At 38.3% G+C, this 22,225-nt stretch overlaps 1 protein-coding gene across 2 annotated transcripts; it reads right to left on the bottom strand.

Moving 5' to 3' along the window:
- Positions 1 to 1,683: 1,683 nt before the first annotated feature.
- LOC143711781 (hyccin 2) lies at positions 1,684 to 22,045 on the bottom strand. 2 transcript variants are annotated; one of them, XM_077203760.1, is made up of 13 exons: positions 21,741 to 22,008; positions 17,821 to 17,962; positions 14,552 to 14,606; positions 14,215 to 14,319; positions 13,171 to 13,350; positions 12,996 to 13,076; positions 12,170 to 12,285; positions 11,690 to 11,785; positions 11,281 to 11,397; positions 8,756 to 8,843; positions 7,585 to 7,735; positions 7,219 to 7,353; positions 1,684 to 2,960 (listed from the first exon to the last, which is right to left on the bottom strand). In XM_077203760.1, the coding sequence occupies exons 3-13, from the start codon at positions 14,597 to 14,599 to the stop codon at positions 2,368 to 2,370; spliced, it is 1,710 nt and encodes a 569-aa protein (XP_077059875.1). In that variant the 5' UTR covers positions 14,600 to 14,606; positions 17,821 to 17,962; positions 21,741 to 22,008; the 3' UTR covers positions 1,684 to 2,367. The 2 variants fall into 2 exon arrangements, with proteins under 2 accessions (XP_077059875.1, XP_077059876.1); XM_077203761.1 differs by lacking the exon at positions 7,219 to 7,353 and having other exon boundaries at positions 21,741 to 22,045.
- Positions 22,046 to 22,225: the final 180 nt, after the last annotated feature.

Raw genomic sequence — 22,225 nt, 5'->3', positions numbered from 1 at the left:
TAAAAATGTATTTGTTTAGGGTCTTTTTATTATTATTTTAAGCAGTTTCACAGAAAATTGGATATAGATGATTCTATTAAAAATGTTTTTTTACAAAATTCAGACTTGATTTGAATTTCTTACTGTCAAAATACATTTGGTTTAAAAAAATCAAACAAAAATTTTAAAATTCCGTCATCATTTCAAATTCTGTCATCATTCGTTGTCCCAAAGTATGATTTTTTTTTCTTCTGCTGAACGCAAAAGAAGATGTTTTGAAGACTGTCGGTAACTAATCAGTTGATGGGGCCCATTGACTTCTGCAGTATTTATTTTGTTCCAAATGGAAGTCAATGGGGCTTCCATTTTGGGTGAACTATCCCTTTAAGTGTTTAATTTACACCAAAACAAAAAATAACATGTATGCCTTCATCTCCGAAAACATAATCTACACTTCATAATGAACTCAAACAAGCTCAGTGCTGATTTATTTTCCGTAAAGGATTGTGGGTGATTGGAGGATGCGAAGGATGCACTTGATGAATCCTTCAAAATTAGCTGAATGAAGGATGCAAAATGAAGGCTGCCTTCCAAGAATCCTTCAAATTGAGACGTTCTACGGCGTCGCTTGATGACGTGGCAGACAAGATATGCAGCCTTACTAGGAAACAGCCTTCCATGAGAAGCACCCAATGAGGAGCAGTAGGTGTCAGTGAAGAGTGGACTGTCTAGCTTTTAGCTAATATAAAGCACCTTTCACTGCATTCTTGAAATGTAATTGGCAGGATCTGCTGAAGAGGGAAGAAAAAATCCTATTCTGTAACCAACCCTACCTTTTAAAAAATTCAAACTCTTCTGTATATTAAAAAGGAAATTTTCCAGTCCAGTTTCTACATTACACCAGCGGTTCTCAATCTTTTTGACTCTAAAGTATCCCACTGTCAAAGACAATATTCAGGCCCCCAAGATTTTTATAGTAGTTTTTTTCCGCCAAAAAAACTAAAACTAGGTGGCAATATACTTAAATAATTAGATAAATAAATGTAAATTATTCAATCAAAATCCATAATTCTAGAAGTTTCAATAACTGAAATTGAAGTTGTTGCGGAAATGAATTAAAAGTCATCTTGATGTCCGCTTCGTGGGTCTCTGCCCCCTGGTTAAGAACCACTGTACTTCCTCTGATAAATTTAAGTTTTTATAAATAGTGCATATAGTACACTATAGCATATAGTATAGTTTTCCCTTTAATCAGACACAGCAAATGTATTCTAACATTCAATGATTACAACAGAACATGTGTGCTGTTTTCAGTCCTCTGTCTCCCTCTACTGCACCAATAGGATGATTATCTCTCTCTCTCTCTCTCTCTCTCCCTCTCACATACATATACACACACACACATATATATATATATGAAAAAAGTACATTTTAAAACATGTAAAATAGAGAACATTTAAATTTTAATATTTCGAATTTTTACTGTATTTGTGTTTCAACTAATTCAAGAGATTTCTTTCAAAAGCGTTTTTTTTTTATCTTACAGACCCCAAACTGTTGAATGGTAGTGTGTGTGTGTGTATACACTGTATATATCTCATATTAATGATAAAAAATGTCCACCATATGATAACCTAATAACATGCAGTCTATTGCATTGATCCCAATATAAAATATCTGTTATATTAAAAAACAAGACTGCACTCCCATGAACAGCACATTTATTCACCATTCAGCAGATAGCTTTCTATGTCTGTACAAGCAATATAGATTCTGTTAGCATATACTCTTTCTATAGTACAATAATCATTTACACAAATATACACAATTTAAAATATAAACCTGTTCCAAAGTACAACATATACTGTTTTTTTTAGCATTTCATTGAGGCAGTCCACACAATGTATTTTCTATGATGGGTGGACAGCACAGGCAACAGTAAGCTCAATCAGCACAAACCAAAAACGGTGACATGGAAGAGGATTTCTTCAGTACGACCTACAGTACAGCTGGGCTGGATAAGACTCTTTGGATCATGCACTATCAGGCCTTTCTCGATGCACTGACCGTGATTGTCGGTTTTTGAAGTTCATTGCTCTGATACGGTAATGTTTGTTCCTACTAACACCATGTTGTTATTGTTTGTTTGTTTATATGGCACATTTAAAACAGTCTCGGATCATGTACACTTGAATATGTCCTTTGTGCAAAATAAATATTTCCTCCACACCGAACCCAAGTGCATAATGTAGTGATCAAATAAAAATGTATGAGCGCACCCTCATTCAAACACATTCACACACACCATAAGACAACATGCTTATACGCATGCACATTAACCTCTCTCTCTCTCTCTCTCTCTCTCACACACAGTCCAGCAAAATCATTCTAGACCTGGGAAATAATCTGCATATTAAAACTGGGTGATCGAGACTGTTTGGACAGTGGGCTTCCAGAGGAGAACGGACTACCGGGTGAAAGGAGATCCTGGCTCTCCGCCGCTTGCCCAAGACGTTCCTCTTGCAAACTGATGGCTGAAAGATAGTGAGCCCTGTCTGCGCTGAGGCTTCCCAGCGACAGGCTATCTGTGGGTCCCGATGAGCCGTTGAGGCCGGTACAGTCAAGAGACTTGCTTGAAGACGTGCTGCTGGTTTTGGGTGGCGCGCCAGCAAAGGGAGAGATGTAATGCGGGTCCAGAAAGCGTCGAGGAGCGCTGGGGCTCGGGCTGCGGCTGCTCTCTGCGGTCCGGAGGCTGACGGCAGGGGGAGGGGACAGGTGACGTTGGTGGAGGCTTCGGAGCGCGGCTCGGGTGTCAGCCGACGCGCTCTCCCTCAGCCTGGCTCCCGGATCTCGGGAAGGTCGAATGCCAGTTATGACCCAGTCACGTTTCACGCTGCTGGGCTGGCTGCTGCTGGAAGCCCCGGAGGAAAACCCTTCATCTGGGTCAAAAGAGTCCTCTCCACAGCTCACACCGTCGGCATCTAAAACACAGCGAGGGGAAAATGAGGCAGAGAGAACTGAATGTTGGATTTTGAATATCTTGGAGGAAATACTAGCGCTTGCAAGGCAGCAAAAGAATAGGGTTAAGTGAACTTAGAGGTAAGCTCTGGCTTTCGGATGCTGCATCTGACACTCAGCCGGTAGGAAACAACATGGCGCAGTCTTTGAAGTGTCAAGCTGCAATTACACCAGTCTTCATTCGCTACATTCACTTATATTCATACACAAGTGTAACGAATGGACAATCAAAATGCTCTAGACATCATAAAACCTTCCCACTCTCCCCTGTTGTCATCGGCCCTCAAACCAGTTTTTTTCAAAGACCGTTATCACCTCTGGTCCCCTGAACGATCTCAGCAAGAGACTGTGTCTGCAACCCTCACAGACAGCACAGGAGTCCAGACGGCACTAGCCATTTGGTCAAAGACTGTAGAGATAAACTTCCAATACACAAGGACATTGACTTACCCACAAACTTTCCCAAATGTTTGTAGTATTTCTCCTCTGTTTTATTCATGTCTCTGTTTTTTTAGCCTAGTTATGATTCTTTTGTTATGTTACAGTAACTTCAAATTGATATCCAAAGATGATGTATCACTGCTTTAATGTCAAATCCCCTCTTTTCTTGGTATCAAAAGAATCCTCTTTTGATTTTATAATCAATGGTGTAAAATATGGTTTGATAAATTGCAACATAATATTTTTACCATACTTTTGTGTAAAGACTGCACAAATTCTCCATGCCACCGTGAACATGCAAATGGGGATAAGATGGACCAAAGACTTTCTCCCGGCCATCTTTGATTGATCACCTCACCAAATGGGTGTAAACTGATAGGACCTTTAAGAGTGTCTGATTAGTTCAGATCTTTGCTCAATATCTTTGAGACAACATCTTTCTGTCTCCTTAATAATTTCTTTGGATTCAACGTGGACCACCCCAAGAACCCAAACGAACGCTTCAGCGCACTCCTGGCAAAATCATCAAGAATCTCAAGAATCTCCTGCATCTAGACTTGTTCAGCAACCGAAGTCAATGCAAGTACCCATTCGCAGCCTTAGGATGCATTTCTAAGTTATTGTGCCCCTTTAAGGTGACCCTGATTCTCTGATGTTTCTCGTAGGTTGTGGTTAACTGATCGTAATCTTGCCATTCTCTTTCCTTCTCTCTCTCTCTCTTTCTTCAATTTCTTGATTCTGTATACAATCTTTGCTTAGTTTATTTGTGTGTGTACCTTATTGTAGTTTCGTTTATTAAACCATTATATCCATGCTTTATTGTCTCTGTGTTTGCCACTCACAAAAATATCAAAGTCACTTAAACATCTTGATCTAGCAATACCTATGCCATAACTCTGCAAGTACTTTATTTACTTTAGTTGGAAAAGGTTACTCTTTCTTGGCCAGGAAGATCATTTACTTCCTAGAAATGATCATTGATTATGCTTTCCATTCATTCGATGAACTGATTAAATAATTGTACTACTAATTCTGCTACAGTCAATTCTAAAACTAATTCAAATATTTAGAATTAATAAATAATTCTGTGGCGAGCAGGGCGAGGCCGAGGGACGTGAGAGAACGGCGCGAGGCTGGTGGCGTGAGTGATAATGAACGTCACCTGTGAGACGCACCGGTCTCGCATCTCTCACGGAGGAGCGGAAGCATAAAAGGAGGAGCGACGACACTGAAGATCGAGAGAGGAACAGGCCTGATTTTATGTTGGGTTTTGTTTATCTTTTGTGTAGCCAGCAGTCGGCTGCTGGTGGATACTTTTGTTTTTGTATTCGTTTTATTTTATTATTATTTTTTTTTAGATTTCGCCGGTTCCCACCTCCTTCTTCCCTGAATCTTAAACCCCATTACATTGGTGCCAAAACCCGGGGAGGATGGAGGAACAGGCCTGATTTTATGTTGCGTTTTGTATTGGCTGCTGGCGGATACTTTTGTTTTTGTATTTGTTTTATTTTATTATTAAAAATTGTTGATTGTTCGCCAGTTCCAACCTCCTTCTTCCCTGAATCTGAACCCCGTTACAAATTCGTTATAATTATATATATATATATATATATATATATATATATATATATATATATATATATATATATATATAATATATAATATATATATATATATATATATACACACACACACTCACCAAAAGGATTATTAGGAACACCTGCTCAATTTCTCATTAATGAAATTATCTAATCAACCAATCACATGGTAGTTGCTTCAATGCATTTAGGGGTGTGGTCCTGGTCAAGACAATCTCCTGAACTCCTAACTGAATGTCAGAATGGGAAAGAAAGGTGATTTAAGCAATTTTGAGCGTGGCATGGTTGTTGGTGCCAGACGGGCCGGTCTGAGTATTTTACAATCTGCTCAGTTACTGGGATTTTCACACACAACCATTTCTAGGGTTTACAAAGAATGGTGTGAAAAGGGAAAAACATCCAGTATGCGGCAGTCCTGTGGGCGAAAATGCCTTGTTGATGCTAGAGGTCAGAGGAGAATGGGAAGACTGATTCAAGCTGATAGAAGAACAACTTTGACTGAAATAACCACTCGTTACAACCGAGGTATGCAGCAAAACATTTGTGAAGCCACAACATGCACAACCTTGAGGCGGATGGGCTACAACAGCAGAAGACCCCACTGGGTACCACTCATCTCCAAACAGGAAAAAGAGGCTACAATTTGCAAGAGCTCACCAAAATTGGACAGTTGACTGGAAAAATGTTGCCTGGTCTGATGAGTCTCGATTTCTGTTGAGACATTCAGATGGTAGAGTCAGAATTTGGCGTAAACAGAATGAGAACATGGATCCATCATTCCTTGTTACCACTGTGCAGGCTGGTGGTGGTGGTGTAATGGTGTGGGGGATGTTTTCTTGGCACACTTTAGGCCCTTCAGTGCCAATTGGGCATCGTTTAAATGCCAAGGCCTACCTGAGCATTGTTTCTGACCATGTCCATCCCTTTATGGCCACCATATACGCATCCTATGATGGCTACTTCCAGCAGGATAATGCACCATGTCATAAAGCTTGTATCATTTCAAATTGGTTTCTTGAACATGACAATGAGTTCACTGTACTAAAATGGCCCCCACAGTCACCAGATCTACACCCAATAGAGCATCTTTGGGATGTGGTGGAACGGGAGCTTCGTGCCCTGGATGTGCGTCCCACAAATCTCCATCAACTGCAAGATGCTTATCCTATCAATATGGGCCAACATTTCTAAAGAATGCTTTCAGCACCTTGTTGAATCAATGCCACGTAGAATTAAGGCAGTTCTGAAGGCAAAAGGGGGTCAAACACAGTATTAGTATGGTGTTACCAATAATCCTTTAGGTGAGTGTGTGTATGTATATATATATATATATATATATATATATATATATATATATATATAATTTATTTATTTATAGCTAATTTGCTACACATGTGAATGTGGGAAACTCGAGCACGGGAAAATTTTGTTGTTGAACTCTGACGAGATGATTCGAGAATCACAATTTAGTGTGTAATTTCACTACCGTTCTAAGTTCAGTATTCTTTAAGTATACTTTATACTTTCAGTATTCTTAGAGTATATACAGTATACTTTAAGTTCTTATTAAGTAAGGATGTATTAAATTGATCAAAAGTAACAGTAAAGATTTTTAATTGTGACATGATGGTGGTACTCATGTGCACTCAATTTTGAAACACTGTACGTTCATTTCGACATGATTTGAATGCACCAAAAGAAGGCCACTCACAATTCAGTATGCAAAAATTATGACTATTTTGAAAGCAGAACTTTTATCAATATAAATCTCAGGGGAATTTCCTTTTAAGAAATTTAAGATGACAGTGTAGTGCACTACAAAATTGTCCACAAAACATTGTTTGAATGAATCTGTTCATTAACTAACTCAAGCTAATTGAATTTCAGAAAATTGCGTAGAAGATCATCTTGCCTTGCAAGCACTGTAAAGGGCTCCTAAAACGAAATTGATCACAAATGAGGGGATTAAACACAAATGATCACAAGGTATGTCTAGACACTAGTAACAGACAGGAGGAAGTTTCCATGCAATGGGGTTACTTTAATATTGATAATAATAATAATAATTGAAAATATTAATGATAATGAACACTTTCTATGATGAACATGGGCAGGGCTTGTGTAAGGACTGTCTAACACAGTGACACCGTGTAATGGTGAGATGTTCCTGAGCCCTGCCTACCCCCTTGCAAGGTTAGGTGAATGGTGCACTTTATCCGCCCGGATGCCACAGGATTGTCTGGTCTCTCCGGGGGGGTGTATCGGCTGGGGATGATGGAGGCGTAGAATTCAGCCGTGGTTGTGAAATCAAAACAATCTGAGATGAAGACAGTGAGCGAACTAAACATGATGCTGACAGAGGGAAAATGTCACACACAAAAATGGCCTCCATTTCCTGAAGCTTGAATGGATGCAATGAAGGGACTGATGAGGATGTCATGTTAATGTTCTCATTATGATTTGAATGATCATGAAGGAAATAAATAAGCAGAAAGCAACCAAAATAAAAAGATTGGTATTAAAGGCTGTGTGTGCATATTTCGCGTACCCTCTCTTTTCCAGCGGAGGCGACGAATGGAGGCGGCAGTGACAGCTGCCTGTGAGATGCATCTCCCGGCATGCGTTACTTCCACCTCCAGAAGGTTCCGCGAGCCCTCCGGAGGACGGGACGGAAGTGAGCGACTAATTGCATTTGCCACCTGAGGATCAGGGGTCAATGTAATGCAGTGAAAAATTACATTTCCATTAAGAATTACAATTTAAATGTTGCTCTTAAAAGACATTTTCTTGAGGCAAAAACCACAACTCTAACTTCACAAGTAAAGTACAGTATATTTTCAGGTTAACAATTTGAGAACAAGATAAATTCAAAAATTGTCATGAATTTTAATCATTTAATTACTTGACATTTTTGTTGTTTTTGCTCATTTTGCTTCAATGGCACAAGTTTGCCACAAGTTTGGGTAAAACCTAGGCTGTGTCCGAAATCCTTTACATAGGGCACCATTTAAAGGGAACGTAATTTGTAGTGGTGTCCGAAACCATAGTGGACATTATCAAGTGCACTCATTCAATCCCATAAGGCATCGCAAAAACGAGTGTACAACTGATGTACACTCAATGGCTAGAGAATACCCATAATTCACTGCTAGGAATAGTCATGCCGAATTAATTCACGCATCTCACCAGAAGATGGCGCAGCTGAATGGCTAGTCCAATGTGGGTACAGCGTAATATCATACAGGTATAAAATATTAAATTGTTTAATTAAGGTTTAAACATGCTAGTTTTCATGACAGAGTTCAAGATAAATATTTTCATTACTACTAGAATTAAACAGCAAGCACGAACTTCGCAAAGCGGCAGCCCTTTCGAATTCGCTTTCATTCACTCCTTTAAGTGGACTATATTAGTGGAGTAATGTAGGGAATAGTGAATGAGGGTATAGGGGCGATTTCGAACACAGCTCTGATGATGATGATGATGATGTTCTTGCATAAATTTAAAATGATACAAAGAGCATTTTGTGGATCAATGGAAGCAAAAACATCTGTTCACAAGATTTGAAATTTGATTTGAAATTGAAAGTTGCTAATTTGATTACTGACAAAAAAATATCAGCGTCTCAGACTTTCAGACCCCACTTTATATTTCCGTAAGTGTACTGTAACAAAAGCGTTTCACATAATATAATGGAGTGCAGACAGCGGATGACTTACCAGTAACGGCTGGGCATGGAGGTCTAGCTGTGCTCGGTAGAGGATGTCATCCAAAGCTTCCCTCCCCAGATCCCACTGCCCATTATAACTGGAGTTGATATGAGAGAGTATCATTATGCAGATGAGATCATTAGCACAACACTAAAACCGTTAATTGAGAATTAACAGGAATTAAATATATAATACATTTCCTTCTCTTACTAATGCAAAAAGAAAATAGATCTGAGCACTGCTCAGAAATACACAACCATTTAAAAGTTTGGGGTCGATAAGACTTTTAAATGTTTTTGAAAGAAATCTCTTATGCTCACCAAGGCAACCTTTATTTGATCAAAACCACAGTAAAAAAGTGCATCTTCAGCATTCAGCAGAAATTATGCAAAATCTATATCAAATAACCCTCTTATTAGAGAAGAATAGTGGCATGGAACAAAAAAAAGTTGACAACTGCTATTCACGGTGAATACGATGACGTACTTCCTTTTAATGTGTTAGACTTCCGTTTCGCTAGCCGGTAGGCAAGAAGCCATGTTATGGGAGCACGCACAAAACACTATTAAACACCGTGATGGTTAATATTTATCAGGTGGGGGGATGAAATGAAGAAGTGGCCAGACATCTTTTGAGAACATTTTCAAATTTTTTGTGTTGCGACTTGGAGTAGACTATCTTCGATGTGTGTCTCAGCAGCTCGTTTAACAAATGCCATCTCTGCATATGCTGTGAGTTTGGGTTGTCTTATGACGTTCATATGGAAACGCAATGTGCATTTCACCAGATTTGTAACAAACAATCTATAAACCTACGCCACACAGGAGAATACATCAATATGTTTCTATATATGTAAACTGTTCATTCATCGCGACCTCAAAATAAAAGTTTAAACCCTAATGAGTTTGCGTGTTTTGATGTCTACATGTTATTATTCAAGAAATTACAGTGGCTGTAACATTTCTATCGTAAAGAAGTGGCCAAATATTAAAGGGATGATCTTCCGTGGGTCTGCCATTAACGAAGTGGAAAGAGCAAACGTAAGGGAATTTTGGCAGTTTCTCACAGATATGTCGCTCAAATACACACAAGACAAATACATAAACTACTGCAGCGTTTTGAGCGTTAATAACGTCATTTAACATGTACCATTTCTCATGTACTGCATTCGTGTCACACATTAAGTGCGTGCAAATAACTCAAGATGGTGATTGAATGGTTAATGCTACAGATGCACTGTTAACTATTTGACTAAAACATAAAAATAACAAGCAACTTGCATTGCCAGCGTGTTCACACATTACAGTGATGCTTTTAACCAAAGCCGACACACTTCTTGCGGTGCAGATAATAGGGTGCCCTACATCCACATTCAGTTCAGGGGCCTCATTTATAAAACTTTGGGTAGGATTTGTGACAGAAGTGGCGTACGGATGAAACATAGGACGTGCGTACGCACAGAAATATTCGGATTTGTAAAACCGTGCGCACACACATCCTACGCAGTTTTCCCTTAATAAATCACAATCAATTCTAAATGTAGCGCAGCTTTTGTGGCTTCATGTTACGCCCATAGTTCCCCATAAATAGTCCGTGAAACGCCCACAAGTTAATATTCATCGATTGCGAAATCATGGCAAACACAGAGAGGAAAACCAAGAAACGTAACTTCACTCAATGTGAAGAAGAAATTATCGTTGGCGAGGTGAAAAAGAGTAAAATGTTGTTTGGAGGGCACAGTGAGGGCATTACGTCATTACGCATTGTGTTGCATCATGGCATTTTATTACCATCCATTTGATTGCATCTGAGAAGCTACAGATGTGTTACGAGGATGAATTGCATAACATGCCAATATTATTGCAGAACATATTTCACTTTTATTTTTGCAAATATGTGTTGATTTGCATTTCGTTGTAATCTTCGTTTGATTTTGTTTGTTTTACACTGCATATCAATCAAACGGGTGTTTGTGTAAGCTGTTAATTGTAAGACTTGCTTTGTGAAGTCTTCATGTTATCTATGAGAGGCAGTATTGCCATTTCTTTAACACACTTTTACACGTTTCTTCTATCTGCCGACGGTGTCGCCATTTCTCATTTCACCCGTTTTTGTGCGTACGCCTGGGTCAGAGTTTGCGTGAAGGACCGCACATTTTCCCGTCAAGTTTGCTTTTTATAAATACCAATTATTGCGCAGAGAGCGGCGTACGCCTTCTTTTGTGCGTACGCAACGTTTATAAATGAGGCCCCAGGTGCGGATTATAGTCAAAACAAATATCTTGCAGGTATTTTTTACACTTGAACCAGCTTTATGGCAAACCCTAACTGCAAAGGATGGTAGTCTGTCTGTAGTCCATATTAAAAGGTAGCTAGCCAGTCAAAACTACACAGTCGACAGCGTGAACCTGTAGTTTTGCATCGAGTCTGCGGGTTCAAAATACAGCTACGATTAGTGGAATTGGCTTACCGGAAATCTAACACATTATATTTATAAGTAAGAGGGATAATGGAGATGCAGCTCAGAAAACTTACATGGCATGGTAAACAGCAGTCAGCATCTGCACCATAAACTCCGGCTCCAATCGCATACGGTAATACGGCTCCTTCCACGGCTTTTGCTGCTGCCGCGGGTAACCGCTCACACACAGCCTGCATAAAGAGAAAGATTCATAGAGAATTTCTAATGACATGTTTATTCAGAGGTCTTTATGTTAATGCTATGACCCGCGACAGAAATCCTTTGCTCTCTCTCTCTCAAAATCAATATTCCCTTTAATCCATTTAATCATTCCATCTCTGCCTATTCCAGCAAGACATTTCAGAGAGAGAGAGAGAGAGAGAGAGAGAGAGAGAGAGAGAGAGAGAGAGAGAGAGAGAGAGAGAGACAGGCCGAGATGTTCCCGGATCGTTAGCAAAAAAGGGACTCATGCGCCCCCCTTACCGTGTGCTCATTCTGCAAGCTGATTGATGGGAGGACGCAGGCATAAAGACCACGGCTGAGTTGTAGCAGAGCATTAGAAAAGACAGCACCTCAAACCTGCAAGACACACACACACACACACACACACATATGTATATTTATAACCCCCTCTGACATCTGCATAATTTTACAAATCAGACAGCGGTACATTATGAGTCAGCGACTGTCGCCGTGTATCTAGCCAGTGGAATGGGTAATAACAAATCACACTACATCTGCACAGATCTCGCTGTCAATGCTCCAGCAGTCGTTGGAATGAAATAAAATGCTGAGATACCATTACAGCCAGCAGGAAAAAGTAACAGCTGAGTCATGGCAATAAAACGGTCCAGTGGGCGATAGCGCGATTAATCAAAAGCCCAGAAATATTCCACACATCAAACCTACTTCCTCCACAAGAAGGAATAAGTACAAAACCCCAGTCTGGGAAGAAAAAAGCACCTGTTCTGTGAGGTGAACGTCTCTCTCTGAGATAGCAGGCCGCTGTACACCACCCGGATGAGGTCGTGCTGGTTCAGGGCTCCCTCGGTTAACGCCATGGACCCCAGGCTGGATGGCTGCATTACACATAGAAGTATTCGACTTTAATTATTCATTCGTTTAAGCCCTACAAATAAAAAAAGTTCAATGGAAACATTCTAGATGATATGACTTGTGGAATTGGACTTAGTTTCATTGGCAGAGCATGTAAACAGGTTGTCAGATGGAGTGTATCCTGCTGAAAAAACACTCTTAAACCAGTCTAAACTGGTTTGCCTGGTCTATTGGCTAGTTTTAGAGGAGGTTTTGGGCACTTTTCAGATGAACAAGCTGGCCTCCCAGCTAATCCAAATAGATACCAGTTTGGCAAGGGTGGGGGACCATCTTAAAACAGCTAAGGTATTATTATTTTACTATTAAACTAACTCTTATATTATGTTTGCCTGTCCAATTAACCCATTTCCGGTTCCGATTTATACACGGTTGACCAGTGCATCTCTACTTTTTCACAAAGAAATTTCGCTGCATCGAAGGCACACATTTTCACCAGTTCATGCATGTTCAGTTCAATGGAAATCGAACCCATGATTTTGCCATTGTTTGCTTAAGAAAAGCACATAGAGCAGACAGTTTTAAAAAAAATTTACAAATTGTTTTAATACTGTTATATAATAGACAAATTTTCTCCTTTTTTGGTAATGTGTGAGAAGTATATGTTATGGTGAATTGTATTGAAACCAATTAGGGTCAATTTGACTCCGACCATAGTTTGTATTTGACTTCATACCTCATGGTATATTGAAGGCTTAGAGAGAGTTGGTATGGTGAATGACAGCAGTTTGGAATTTCCTTTGCTGTCCACAATTTCCTGTAACAGAAGATGTACACATACCATATGTCATCTTTAGATATTGAATTTCAGGAAATGACAGGTAATGTTAGCACATTGACCAATCTCTCACCAGGTTATAGATCCCCAGTAGCAGGGCTTCCACACAGCCATTGCGGTAACGCTCTCTGCTGGCTGAATGACGCAAGTACACCCAGATGAGTTCAGGCAGGAACTGCAGGGTAAACCGACGTAAACCCTCCTCTGAGCTCCGGTACCACTCAAACAACTGATGACACACCGGAGCCAGCAGCTAGAGAGGAAGGAAGAAAAAAAAGAGAGTGATTTAAAGTCAAAGAGACAGTATGGGATGGACACAGGCACTGAGAGGAACACTCCTTTGCGACATGAATTAATTTACACAAGGAGGCTGCATATTTTAGAAAAACTGAACATAACAGATCAAGATATTAAAGACAATACGAAATTAAAACTGATTCAATCAGAATGAAATTTATTTCCTTATATTTTGCATTTATTTTAATTCACACAATTTTCTCGTAAATATTTTCATAAATAAAATATATGTATATAATTTTTATTAAAATTAAATAAATAAAATTTTATTTTATTCATATTTTATTAATTTTATTAAATAAATAAAAATGAATTGCCTTGACATAACTAAGATCACAAAGGCATGGAATAACATTTACCAATAATAATATCAGTATCATTTTAGTGTTATGTATATACTATTAAAGTATTTATTAATAATTGAAATTAGCATTTATACAATTTCTATTTTCTGTTTTAGTAATTTTGTTATATGCTTTTAAGATTTTTTATCATCTTTTCAATATTTCTATTTAGCTTTAATGCATTTTAATTTCAGTTTTAGTAATTTTTGTTATATGCTTTTGACATTTTTTTTTATCATCTTTTCAATATTTCTATTTAGTATTAGTTTCAGAAATTGTAGTACTTCAAGTTATTCCAGGTAAGTCCCAAATAAAAATAACTCTCAACCAACATGCCATTTCAAATTACCATTGAAAGTTTGTATCAACATGTGCTTTCAGAAGGAATCATCACCCAACACATTACCCTTTTGACAAGAAAATAACCATAACATTGTTAAATAAAACAAATCATTTCAAACACTTCCTCATCGTACCTCACTGCAGGGCTGCTCCTGAATAACAGCATAGAGAGCAGGTACCAGAGCTTTCTTCAGACGGAGGCTGCCAGAATAGCTGCGGATTTGCTCTTCAGGTAAGGTCTAAAGAGGAGAAACGGTGCTTGGCATGACTAAGCAGCCTGAATCGTCCTGGAGTTTAATTAACTTGGAGGCTGAAATATTCCTCCATTATGTTCTGAGATTCCAAATGTGGTTAATGGGACATTGCACTCGGATCACTTGGGAAAGGAGGACTTAATTTGACTGAGCTATATAAAAAACACCATATTAAAGTCTGCAGGGTCAAAACTTTGTCAATGTCAAAACTTCTCACCTTGAACTCAGAGAGCCATTCCTCCACCACACGCTGTGAGCTGAGCATGGTCCTCCTGACAGAGAAGATAAGGGAAATATGAAGAGAGTAAGAAAACATGTAAAGAAAATGAATATTAGTACCGCACTTGCAGCAAAAGCATGGTCCAAAATTAAATTTGCCACACCTGTCAATGTCACAGAAATCAGAGCATTTGCCAGGCAATTTTTTTTTCTTCCATTGACCATGAATATAATTTGCATTATTCCATTAAGTAATGCAAAACAGTTTCATGGTTGGTTTTAACAGCATTTTCTCTGTCACAGGTTGAGGTCAAGTGTATGTTTAAATACCATAAATTAGTTTTTTAGACAAATATAAAGTATATCTACACTACCTTTCAAAAGTTTGGGGTCAGTAAGATTATTTTTTTTAAGAAATTAATACTTTTATTAAGCAAGGATAAAAGTCCTCATTTCAAATAAATGCTGTTATTTAGAATTATCTATTTACCAAAGAATCCTGAAAAAAAATTATTATCACGATTTACACAAATATATAAAGCAGCACAACTGCTCTCAACTTTGATAATAAGAGAAATGTTTATTAGAATTATAAGAAGGATCATGTGACACTAAAGACTGGAGTAATGGCTGCTTGAGCTTTGCCATCACAGGAATAAATTACATTAGAAATTACATCAAAATAGACACATTTTAAATTGTACTATTTGACAATAGTACTGTTACTACTGTATTTTTCATCAAATAAATGCTGCCTTGGTGAACATGAGAGACTCTAACCAACTTCAAACTTTTGGAAGCTAGTGTACAAAAAAATGTTTTTAATCTGGTTTGCTGATCTTAGTTGGTCTCCCTTCTTGGTCACGCTGGTCAGTCGCATGGTTTTCGTGGGGTTTGCTCACTTTTTAGTAGGGATAAAACTGTTACCGACTTGATGATAGTATTACCCGACAGTCAGTATTACCGTTTCATATATTAATTATCATTTAAACCTTTTTTTTTCCACCGATAGGCCTTATGGGTCGCTAACCTCTTACAATAACAAAGGCGTAGGTTGATGACGCAGTGATAAGCAGAATGATGGGACTTGCTGTCATGCTGATGGATCTAATAATGTTTATGGATGAGTAAAAACATTCATGTTTTTTATCATGACTGTGGTATGAAGCAGGTCGCGATTGCTAATAAGAGACAGATATCATTCATTTCTGTTTCATTTGGTCTAACGCTAACGTTACACAAACACACTAAACTGCATTCGAGTGTGTTGAAAGTTATAATGTTATTCTATGTGTTAGTTTGTTGGCTGTATGAAACTATCAGTAAGCTAGATCAACATTAGAATAACATACTGATCATATTCTAACATTTCATGATGTTGAACTATATTACATTAATTCGTTTTATGTACATTTGCTCACCTGTCTAATAAAGTACATGCAAGAGCAGTGTCTCTGTCAAGTCCAAGTTTGTCGCGGACGTGGAGCTCTCGGCATCTCGAAAACACCATGCTGATATTGATCCTCGTTTTATTTCTCATTTTGTCCCAAATCCTGCTTGCCATGGTCCATAATGTTTGAACGAAACAACAACAGCGTGCCTCTAGACGTTACGCACTACGCAGCTGTCCAGTTAACGTCTGTCGCCATGGTTACATTTGTTTGGTGTGATAACATGGCGGAAAGCTGTGAGGTTTTACAAGAGTGCTAAAGGTAAACGAATGTACGAATTTATTAATTATATGAATTATATGAATGCATTTCTGAAGGAGACTGGCGGTCTTCTGAAAAGTTTTCGTGGCATTTAGAATTTTCTTTTCTTCTTACCTCCGTGTTCGCAGCGCTGCTTTGTTTAAGGAGGTTACCAGGGAAACAGCTCTATTCCTGCTGTTCCATAAGTGCCACCTAGTGGCAGAGAGTGGATTTTCAGATTTACATTTTCATTCAACCTGTATGCTGCTCAACAGGTTAAAGGAAAATAAGCTAATGTGCATTCTACCAATTTAAACCATGTGCAAATTCATAAGTCAACAACATTGCAGAGTACTTTCTCCTTAAAACTGCAGTGAAAAAGAGACAGTTTAAAAAACGCGGTTTGAAATCACAGTGTTTCTGAAATCACAAACTACCTTGAAACCAATCGCGTAAACATGCCGACGGGCTTTAGCATATCATCATTACTCAGCTGCGAAGCTGGGGAATCTCAAGAGTATCCAGGTTATCACGATATATTTTTCAGTTGATATGTAAAATCAGGAACATTTAGCTATATAATGGGTGAATTGTGTATATGATATATATTACAATGTTATGATGAACTATACTATACTATATATTTCTCCACTGACGTTCTAAGTTGTTCAAAGCGTTTCAAAAGATACTGGTTTTTAGAAGGCAGCTGTCTGACTCTGAGATGGCGAACGGGAACATGGTTTGTGTAACATTACCAACACATTATAAGCTGTTTTATAACAGTCAAGCCAAAAGCTAATTATATTAATTACCGTTATGTGTAGAGAGCGATACATAAAACGCACGCGTTACCATTCTGATACATCGACTTGAGGACGACCGTGTAGGAGTGAGTAGAAGCGGGGCTCATTTGCATATTCATAGATCCACGTATACTAAATTAAGTAAGGGTGTAGTTACAAGATGGCATTAATAAAACGTTTCACAGGAAAAAAAGTTTAAGTATGCCTTTTTGGTGATCAAAGATGAGTTTGAATGGATAAAATTCTGAATGTAAACTTTTTTGTTCATTTAAAATCTGGACGTCATTGCTAATGTTATTATTTTAATGTTTATGCCAAAAAATAGTGCATAGTGCTGCTAATTTTATTTGTTGGTTTTTGACAAAACTTGGTGAAATGAATTCAGTGTGTCTATCAGTATGTTTTGAACATTTCCAGCTCATTTTAACGATACCGTGATAATATTGATAACTCTGATCATTTTGGTCACTATAATCGTGACATGAATTTTACATTCCGTTTCAATTCTACTTTTTAGCTAGTCGCGGGCTAGGAGACCAGCTTAACCATCTAAGACCAGAAAACCATCTGGTTTAAGTGTGGTTTTAAGCAAGGTTGTGTTTCAAAGAATCCCTGGAAATATAAGATGGTTTGATTTGCTCAACATCTTTTGATCACTACATAATTCCCATTTTTTCATTTGCGTTATTGTATTACTATCGTCTTGAAATGTGCAAATTCACCAGTACTTTCATTTACTCCAAAAAAACATTTTAGTGTTCACTGTGGCTCACCTGACTCAAACCCAGCTCACAAGTGTAGACAAGGAGAGATGTGGCTCAGATTCTCCATGCCTCTTGATCTCTGGTCAAACACCCGGCAGATAAAAAGAAGACGCACACATCCCGCTCAAAATATCCATTAAAGCTCACACACCTGCCCAACACACAAAGCATCACAGTTACTACGACAACCGTGGGCTCATGTTCCAAACTGAGAGCTTAATAGTGTAAACACACGCAGGAGTTGCCCCATTCAGTCCTAATACAGGACGTCTGTGTTGTTTATGCATGTTTGTGTGCAGCTTTTAAAATGGCAGGCTCTGCATATGGCAGTGTGACGGTGAGGGGGTGTGTGCTCTGCTCTGATTAGAAAGCAGTGCTGTGCTGGTGGTTGGGGAGTGAATCTGAGGTGAATAAAACAGATGCTTTACACGCTAAACAAAATCCTACTTGTGCTGTGAAGACATGACCTAAGATAGCCTAGAGGAAGCAGCGCTAACTGCATTACTGTACCGCTATTGTTGTACACTGTTTTTCACTTCAATTAAAGCTTTGCATATGTACGGGCACCGCTCATCACTAAATGTTGCAACTTACATAAAAAATATATACATTTATATAGGTCGAGTCATTCTATAATTTAGGGAACATTAGCAAAAGTGTAAAAACAATATGCTTTCTCAATAACTATTTGTATGTCTTGTATGCCACTACACACACTAAGTGCCACTACACACACTAAGAGCTACACTGTAACTTTTTTTGTCTATTCTGCCATATGTACAGTGACAATTTTTGAAAGACTTCTAAGAATTGTAATTTTTTTTTTGTTTGTTGCAGATATTTGTGTAAAATTATTATTACGGTCACTAAGGACAAGAACATTTTTATTAAAGCTTCAAGATTTTGGATAAATTGAGAATCACAATTTTTTCAAAATAGAGATCACGATTGTGAATAGACAACGAAATAAAATAATTCTCAATAGTTCTGGCATTTAAAATGTAAAAAATAAAATAAAATATTCTGTCAAAACATAGTTGACAATAATAGTTGACGCAAGTAACATAGCTGACAGGTAACAGTTGAAAATGTCACCATTTTGCCTCATAAATGACATTACATGATGCTGGTAACAAGGTAACATGGTTTTGGGATAAACCATTTTTTCAGGGGGTATTTGGTTAGTAACATACTGTAGTTGACAGAATTTTTGCAGACATCAATAAAATAAAATATTTTCTTTTATAAAGGTATATTTAAATTTCGATATAATATAATATTCGACTTGAAATTATATTTCTGAAGAAAATTGCTAGAAAAAATATTATCATCAACGGACATGAAATTAAACCAAAATTATAGAATGACCCGGTTATGCATGTGAGAATTGGCTACATGTCAATGAATGCAACTTTTGGTTTTGGTCATGTATTTCAGCATTTTTTTAATCTCAATTTTAGTCAAATGTTAGTACATTACTCTTCAACAGTACATTGTTTTTTCTTTAAATTTGGGCAGTGGATGTCAGAAATGTCCTCTGGTTTAACATTCTTTACTTCACCTAAAATAGACAAATATAAAGTGTTTGTTTGTTTGGCAGGGGCTGGGAAGGACAGTAAAGGAAAAGAAGCATTCTTAAATATTCATAAATTTTTTCCTTAAACTTAAATTGCTAACCTAAAATCTTGATGCTGTAACAAAAGTTCATGGACATGTTATGTCGAAAAACCCTTTCAATTTCTCTAAAAGTGAAGGTTTATCCTGAGGCTTCGAAACAATTTGACTCAACCATGACTAAAATATTTGAAAAATGCAACGTGGCTGGAACAAAATAGCAGTGAAATACTCCCTTCATTACACAGAACCTGTAGACCTTCAGTATTAACACCTTACCTCAAGACAGGGGAAATCTGCCTGACCAAAACATTCCTCTGCCGCGTGGACGCAACGGTTAGCGCGCCTGCTCTCTCCAACCCTTGCCAACGGGTAAGAAGCTTACAAGATTCAGCGGCAGATAATTAAGTGTATACAGTCCCCTGAAGAGGGACGCACAGCCAGGCCTAAAATAGCCATTGTGAAAAGAGCTTAGTGCAAAAAGAGAGGAAGAGAGAAAATGAAAGGTGATTTCACTGAACGGAGATCAAAGTAGTGCACGTTCAATGAGCATTAACAAGAGAGTTTACTATGATCGGCCTGTCGACTGCAGCGGGACACAACAGAAAGGTCATTGTTAAATAGGTTGCGCAACACACTCAACGTACTCGACTGAAAACGCACTCCAAACTGTCACAGACACACAATTTTACCTGCACTCAAAATCTCATTGAACACCAGGATATGCATAGCTCAAGCTGTTCCCATAGTGAGGACAAACATATGGACAGATATACGAACATATGCACTCCTAGCATATGCATGAGTTCAAACACAACAAGCATTATTTTGTTCTGACAGTGCGAGATGCGTCTCATCACTCTCAATCCTGCAAATTAGCCAGATGGTGTCTAATCTCACCCGGGCCAATCTCTGTGCTGCACAGAATACAAGTCCTTGGCAAGGGTCACAATCCAGCTCCTGTGAGATGAAAACAACCCCTTGTCGAGGGCACAAAAGACCAGAGTTGGTTTGATTAAAGATTTACTCTAGGGTTACATCAGTGGCAAATCAAGCACCGGTGATTGCCGTCAGCCTTCCTGTGTCATTTGACTGTGGTTTTTCAGTGAACACCGGCTTCCTGCTCTCAACACTGGTGCATCTGTGGGGTTTTTTTTCTTTTGGGGGGGGGGGGGGGGGGGGGGGTTGAGATTGCACACATACTGCTGGTTTATAGGTGTGCCCTACTGCATTTTATCAATTCACTTTGTGCATGAGAGTTAAAACTGATGTTATGCCAGGTGGAATAGTGCCAATGTGTGTGTGGCGCAAAGGTATCCAGAGAACAGAGAAGGCATATGGAAAAATGCTTTAAAATGTAGCTGAAAGCCAAACCATTATACTTTAGGGTGCATGTTTCTTTAAAAGGCATACAAATAGATGATATGCAGAATGATGTTCATTTTAACATATTAACCAATTCAGACCCAGTGTGGATTCCATTGGACATCACTCTCTCTGTTTGTAAAGTTTTTTGTTTTTGCCAGCTAAATCACAAAAGAGTATTAGATTGGAGGCAGATAAATCAATTTATGAGTGATTGTTGATTTTTGTCAACAAAAACAACAAAAGAAAAGTAATAATAGCCTTCTGAAATTAAAAGCATGGCAGCCAGTGACACGAGGCTGAAAAAAAAGTAAACATTACATAATTTTAACTATTAGATTCAAAATACAGCACTAAAAGTCAATCTATGGGACTAAGTGTATAATATGTGTAAATGCTTAGCCTGAAGTGTTTATTATTCATTTCTTTGTTTGCCATATAGTTTTTAATAATCTAACAGTGATTCATGTGTTTACAGTAATAATATTTTAGTTAACAACACTAAAATTCAAAGTTATCAAAACAGCCTATATCAAATCCATTTGTACAATTATCTAAATGTTGCTCAGACCACTGTTTACTGCAATATATTGAAAAGAAATATTGAAAAAAAACCTGGATATTGTTATTTATAATAAATTACGGTTGCATTTATTTTTGAAAGAATTTTGTATTAGTAACAAGCATTATCATATGTTTGTGTCCTTGCAACATAATTCAAGTCTGAACGGGTTATACAAATAATCAGTTATACAATCATACATGACATGTTGTTGTTGTTAACTTTTTAGTAACCATAAATGTAATTTAATAATAAACATTCGGCCTAAAACATAAATATAACAGAATCGGTATCATCTTCCAACGAATGTGGATCAAATGTATTTAAATAGCCTCATCTATGCTCGCACACACAGGTTTTATCAATGGTATGGTTGTGAATTACATACCAGTAGGATCTGGACTCCTCCGGATGCTGCAGATGATCGCTAGAGTCCTTGAGCAAAGCTGCAATGCGCCTTAAAGGACAGACCCGACACAACGACCACCTCTGAGATCAAGCAGAACATTACTTGTACAATCCCACCGGACCTTTCCTGTTAATGTCAATGAACCGATGGGTTAAAAAAAAAAGGCCTTGCGTTTGCCTGACCGACTGGTTCACTGCCGTGTTGACATCATCATGTATCTCCGCTCTCTAGCTCTGCTCTTCCTGCCAACTTGCAGCTATTTACCTGACCAATTGAGTCGCTCTGATCGAGCCCTCGCCGCGGCTGTCCAATAGCTGCGCAGTGCGGTGATTTGTGAGCTTATCGGTCATCATCGCACTGCGCGGTTATTGGCCAGTCGTGTCGTGGTCTTGATCAGAGCGACTCAATTGGTCAGGTGAATAGGTGAACCGTGTAAAAACGCACTCAGGGAAGTGTCATTTGAC

Source organism: Siphateles boraxobius, unplaced genomic scaffold (genome assembly GCF_051911475.1).
Source record: "Siphateles boraxobius isolate OS27281-9 unplaced genomic scaffold, OSU_SipBor_1 5, whole genome shotgun sequence".
Classification (NCBI taxonomy): Eukaryota; Metazoa; Chordata; class Actinopteri; order Cypriniformes; family Leuciscidae; genus Siphateles; species Siphateles boraxobius.
Note: the sequence above shows the minus strand (reverse complement) of the source record. Positions and strands in the feature narration are given on the sequence as shown.

Bases quoted from the DNA above. Each gene is read 5' to 3' on its own strand.
- LOC143711781 (XM_077203760.1), bottom strand. From the start codon at position 14,599: ATGCTCAGCTCACAGCGTGTGGTGGAGGAATGGCTCTCTGAGTTCAAG. The intron at 14,320-14,551 runs GTGAGAAGTTTT...TCTCCTCTTTAG, and splicing joins AATGGCTCTCTGAGTTCAAG to ACCTTACCTGAAGAGCAAAT. The intron at 12,286-12,995 runs GTATGAAGTCAA...TGTGTAATGCAG, and splicing joins AGCCTTCAATATACCATGAG to CCATCCAGCCTGGGGTCCAT.